The sequence below is a fragment of the Cebus imitator genome, unplaced genomic scaffold (genome assembly GCF_001604975.1).
Source record: "Cebus imitator isolate Cc_AM_T3 unplaced genomic scaffold, Cebus_imitator-1.0 Scaffold932, whole genome shotgun sequence".
Lineage (NCBI taxonomy): Eukaryota > Metazoa > Chordata > Mammalia > Primates > Cebidae > Cebus > Cebus imitator.
The window spans coordinates 55208-60796 of record NW_016108247.1 but is presented as its reverse complement, the minus strand read 5'-3'; the positions used below and the strand labels follow the sequence as shown (position 1 = coordinate 60796).

The window sequence follows — 5589 nt, the reverse complement described above, 5'->3', positions numbered from 1 at the left end:
TCAGTGCATGTAGGCAGTCACTTTATCAATCTGGGCCTCAATTTCTTCTTCTAATAAAACATAATATTGATCTCTAGAAAAATCAGGTCAGATTCAATATGGGTAATATACTTTAAGATTTCTTAAGATAAAACAATTTTTTTAAGTAAAAACACTTTTGTATGCAAAAATATCACAAACAAGCATCAAAAATAAATGATAGACTGCTAAAAAATTCACAATGCATATGAAAAAGGACTAATGTCTATAATGTATAAGAACTCTTCAACAGGCAAAAAAGAACCTAGAAGACAGACAAAGGACTTAGCAGACAATCCATGAGGGAATGCAAATTTTCAATCTATACATAAACTTCACTGGAGGTCAGGAAAATGCAAATTACTGCAAGGAGATATAAAGTCAAGGTTTCTTATCTCCAATCCTAAGATCTAAAACACTTTGAAAAGGTTTTTCACCTAAGTTTTGCATCAAAATTCATTTGTTGGCAACATCAGATTCAAATTAAGTCTTTATTCCACTTAGTATGAAAATGTATGTTTCCCTACAGAGATATTAATGTTTCTGATTATAGAGTGCTGTCATAGACCCACAGAAGGCATAAAATAATGTATGGTATATATATAGCATACATCATATACTTTAAAGTTGGCAGGCATATGCACTGTACTGCCTTTTTAAAATCTGAAAAACTTTAAATTCTAAAGTTGATGGCCCCAAGGGTTTCAAATGACGGTGTGTGTGTGTGTGTGTGTGTGTGTGTGTGTGTGTGTGTATTTGTTTTTGAGACTGGGTCTCACTCTGCCACCCAGGCTGGAGTGCAGTGGTACCATCTTGGCTCACTTGACCTCCTTGCAGCCTTGACCTCCTGGGCTCAAGTGATCCTCCCTCCTCACCCCACCATCCCCAAGTAGCTGGGACTACAGGAGCGCACCACCATGCCCGGCTAATTTTTATATTTTTTGTGGAGACAACATTTTGCCACGTTGCCCAGGCTGGTCTTGAACTCCTGGCCTCAAGTAATCCACCCACCTTGGCCTCTCAGAATGCTGGGATTATAGGCAAGAGCCACCAGTGCCTGAGCAAATCAGCATTTTAAAATCTGTATCATCTTTTTACCCAACATACACAATTGCATGTATAGTAATGACGAAACACAGTAAAAATCATTTGTAGAGGGAGAAAAAAGACTAGGAGGAAACATTCCAGTTGTAATTAGGTTGTGAGATTATGGGTGACATTTTTCCTCTCTAATTTTCCAAATTTTCTAAAATTAATGTGTACTATTTGTGAAACTGAAAAAAATATCAGCTATAAACATTACCTAAGGGGTAGAGATTACAATGTGCTTTTATTAGAGAGGAGGGTGTTACCAATACCATACCTGTCTGATCATGCAGTGTAGCAGTCCTCTCATCAGCTTCACTACACTCTGCAGAAATAAATGGAAACAAGACAGTTATAAACATCCCTAGATACAGGAACACTTACTCAGCAACTGCAGTTGGTACATGACCTTTTGAGAACAAGTAACCTTATCCTGTGTTCCTATTTACATGGCATTTACTTTATAGATACACAGAAGAGCAGGTTACAGCTAAAAGTGGAATCAAAAGCTATACTTTATAATCCCTTCAAGTCAAAAAAATCATCCAAGCTACAACAGGTTTATGTAAAAATAAGCCAACCATACTATTAGAGGACATTCCACCTCGAGAAAGGGGCAAGTCAGCTTAAAAATCATAAGGCTCTGAGGATGCTCTAAAATACATCCTATGGCCTAGAAAGACTTCACTACAACACTGCTTTTAAATTTTCTAAACTAGCCAAGACTTATCTTCAAGTGTCCACAGAAGTATTTATCTGGACATGTCCCCTAAAGAATAAAGTAAATTTCAATTAAGAATATGAAGGGGATTTGTTCATATGACTCAACCCTTTTTCCTTGAAAAAAAGTCATAAGTTCTTTTCAAGTCATCACTACTTCTCTTACTAGGGATTGACAATTTAAAGTAGTTTGTTTTCCCATCATAACATCTCAAAATTCTGATCACCAACTATATACTACATGACACTAAAGGGCCCATCAATTGTGGCATGGGTAGGCAATATGTTTTGGAGGAACATAGCACTGAAGAGCTTCTCTATTTCTCTAAAAAACTTTCTGTTTCACAGTCCAAAAGAAATCCAGCCAGGTTACTCCAGGATATGCTGGCTCAGAGGTAACTTCAGGACACCTCTGAAAACTAATCTACTTGGAGGCCACATGATTCTGTTATTTTGTCAAAACATATTCAAATGGGACTACAAGCAATAGTCATGATAAGGATAAGTACCTATTAAGTTCCAACTCTTTGTGAAGCTTTTTACTGAGGGAAAAATAAAAATAAAAATGGTTTCTGTGGGAGAGTCCCCTTTCTTAAGTAATTTCTGTCTATAAATGGTCCCCTCCCCTTACAGATCAAAAGAAGAAATTTTTAAAAGACAAAGAATAGGCAGTGCATGATTTTGTCACATTTTAAAGCCTGAAACATTTATTATAAAGCAAGGAAACTTATTATAACCCCTATAAGAAGACATCTATATGACTTTGACCCTAATGAAAGAGTCCATCTCTTTAATATACCCTATTACAGAAAGTATTTAATGCAACCTCTTCTGTGGGGAAACTATTCAGTTCTGATGCATGTCACCACATACTCAAAGTTTCTACCATATTCTATCTTTTCTAACAGTCAATGAATTAGAATGAGAAACAGAGGGAGGGGCTTGAATAGTCTTGTCTTTAAATCAATGCCCCAAAGGAACTTATTAAAAAAACATATTGATAGCCTCTAATCAACCAATATAGAACTCAGCATTTATACTATTCTGTAAGAATCGTGGGCTCACTTCATTGGCTTCTTCACCATTTTACTGCCTTAGTCACTTTTTCTCTTGCAAATCAATCAGCTCTCTTTACCATCCAGCCCCACTGCTTCCAACTAAATTTTCTTTAAACAGCAAACCTGGGGAATCAAGGACTCAGTGGAGGATCTCAACTAGTGGCCATTATCAGACATTTTTATCCTCAAGTTCTAACTTCCAAGGCAAGATAAAATTAGTAGGAAGCATGGGGAGGTAGAAATGATGGGAGGTATGTGTATTTTGTGTTCCCCAAACCAAGTGTTTGGGGAAATAATTAACGCCATCTACCACACATCCAGGTGTGCTAGATGACATTAATTATACATGTACATTCATACACCAGGGCTTCTACCCACACCAAGTGACCTTCCCTTTTGCCTATTCTTCCTGAAGATATCTATCTATCTATCTATCTATCTATCTATCTACCTCTGTGAACTGACTTTATAAGAATATATAACTACATAACCATATCTGTGCATTTCTTTCTCTCTCCCCCCAAGTATATGTCCAATCAGTTATTTATTGAACTTCTATCAGGTTTTGTAGAACATGAGGACAAGGGAGATGGGACAGATATGTTTAAAAAACTAAGCTACAGCATAGTCTACCCAGCATTTCCCGATTATCCTTTAAAACCCAACTCCTCTGTGAAGTCTTCCTTGCCTTGTTCCAGAGAAATTTAGACATTCCCACCTCTGTGTGTTCCCACAGAGCTTAGTAGTTATCTCAAATACATACAGTACGTATAGTACCTATCTTAATGTACCGTAACTACTTTCTTATGTTATCTGTCTCCCGCATCAGATAATGAATTCCCTGAGAAAAAGGGGCAGAGGCCAGGTTCAGAAAAAGACTTTAAAGTCAATGGACTAAGTAAGTTGGATTAAAAAACTAACTCATGTCTGCAAGTAACTCTCAAATGGCTTATCAAAAAATCATATATATGTCTGTGTGTGTGTGTGTGTGTGTGTGCGTGTGCACACGCATGCAGGGGTGGGTATGCAAATATGACAAAGTATTGACAACTAGCAATTTAGATAAAGTATAAGCAAATATATTTATTTTACTATTCTTGCAACTTTCCTGTAAGTTTGAAATTTTCCATAGTAAAAAGTAGAGGGTTACATATAAATATTTTGTCCCATTTTCTTTTTAACACCTATTATAGGGCCTGGCACATGAGCATTACACAGTCATCTTTTAAATTAAAAAAAAATGAAGACGTTGAATGGCACAGATAATAAGTGATCTAGAAGTTCCAAGAAAGGAGCCCTGAGAAAGAAGTGATCACTGTACAAGTGAGTGGTCTGTGAGAAAGGACAGGGACCACAGAAAGAGTGGGATTGGTGCTAGGCTTTCAAAGGATATTAGTTTAGATTGGAAGGGAACAGGCATGTAGAAGAAGCAGCCCATAAAAATTTTTGTAGGTGGTAATGTCCATGGCTCCCATGGAGGCAAAAATTTAAACAAGACTGAATCCGAAGTCATAAGATCCAGGTTGCATTCATGGTATCATCAAATTCCAGCTTCATCTCTGGGCCTCAATCCCTTCACTTGTAAACTGGGAATAATACTACTTGATTCACAGGGTACTGTGAGAATAAAATACTGGTAATTATGGGAAAGTGTGTTGTACAATGGAAAGTATTTATTAAAATGCTAGGTATTTTTATTAAGGGATAATTAGAGGAGTAATGAAGACAACAACCTGGCTAGAACTGGGGATATAATGGAGGCCATCAGTGTTATATAATATTGAAAAAAAAAATGTTAGGACCAACCCATAGAGGGCCTTGCCTCTCAATCCAAAATGTCTGGACATTACTTGTGGAAAAATGAGAGCCACAGAAAGACTGTCAAGGATGGAAATGACATAATTTAAATGTGGTTTTAACAGAAGTGTTAGATGATAAGGGTTTAGATTAAGGTTCAGGCAGAAGGAAGAGAAAAGAGGGGATGGATTCAAGAGAAATTATAAGAACAGACTTTGGTGTGTATGCATCAAAAGGTAAGAGGGAAAAGTCAAAAATCATTTTAAGGTCAAGTAGCACTCTTCAAGCACTGTTTCATAGAATACCAGTCCAAGAGATTCTGAAAAGGCTATAAAAGTCACTCCCATCTTAGACTAAAAATGTACATTTGTACACCAAAGACTCTGAGAAACTATGGAATAAAGACACCTGCTGTTTAACATAGCCCCAAACTTAGTTGGCCTAGTATTCCACTGAACACACTATGGGAAATACTCCAAGTAATATTGCCTGGGTGGTTGGTAGAATGGAGACAGTAATAACAGATAAAGAGATTGTTGATGAGTTGCCCTTGTTTGGTAGTTTGTTTTTAGTTGGAAAGGTGGGGTTTCAGACACATTGAGTTTAAGGAGCCACAGTACATGCAGATCAAACTGATGAGGTGACAAATAAAAACCCAGGTTTAAAACTGAAGTGAGGTCAGAGATGAAGACTTGAAAGTCATTCTCATAAAGGTAGTAGTTAAAGTCATGAGAAAAGATGAACGACTACACAAAAAGAACAAAACTGAGGATGTAGAATTGGAGGCAGACAAAGAGATATCCTTATTCGTGTGCCTATATTTCTATGGGTGTGAGACTGTATCTATATGCTTGAGAGAAAGACATTTGTAAAAACATACATGAGCATAATTCTTTTTTTTTTTTTTTTT

The 5589-nt window shown here is 36.8% G+C and overlaps 1 protein-coding gene across 3 annotated transcripts in view; it reads right to left on the bottom strand.

The window, feature by feature from the left end:
- LOC108298313 (phosphorylase b kinase regulatory subunit alpha, skeletal muscle isoform) overlaps positions 1 to 5589 on the bottom strand; it is a 108652-nt gene that overhangs the window by 98244 nt on the left and 4819 nt on the right. For all 3 annotated transcript variants that reach the window (XM_017521007.2, XM_017521009.2, XM_037735723.1), the window contains exon 3: positions 1382 to 1429. In XM_017521007.2, coding sequence (XP_017376496.1) covers positions 1382 to 1429 — 48 coding nt within the window. The remainder of the gene's footprint in view (positions 1 to 1381; positions 1430 to 5589) is intronic.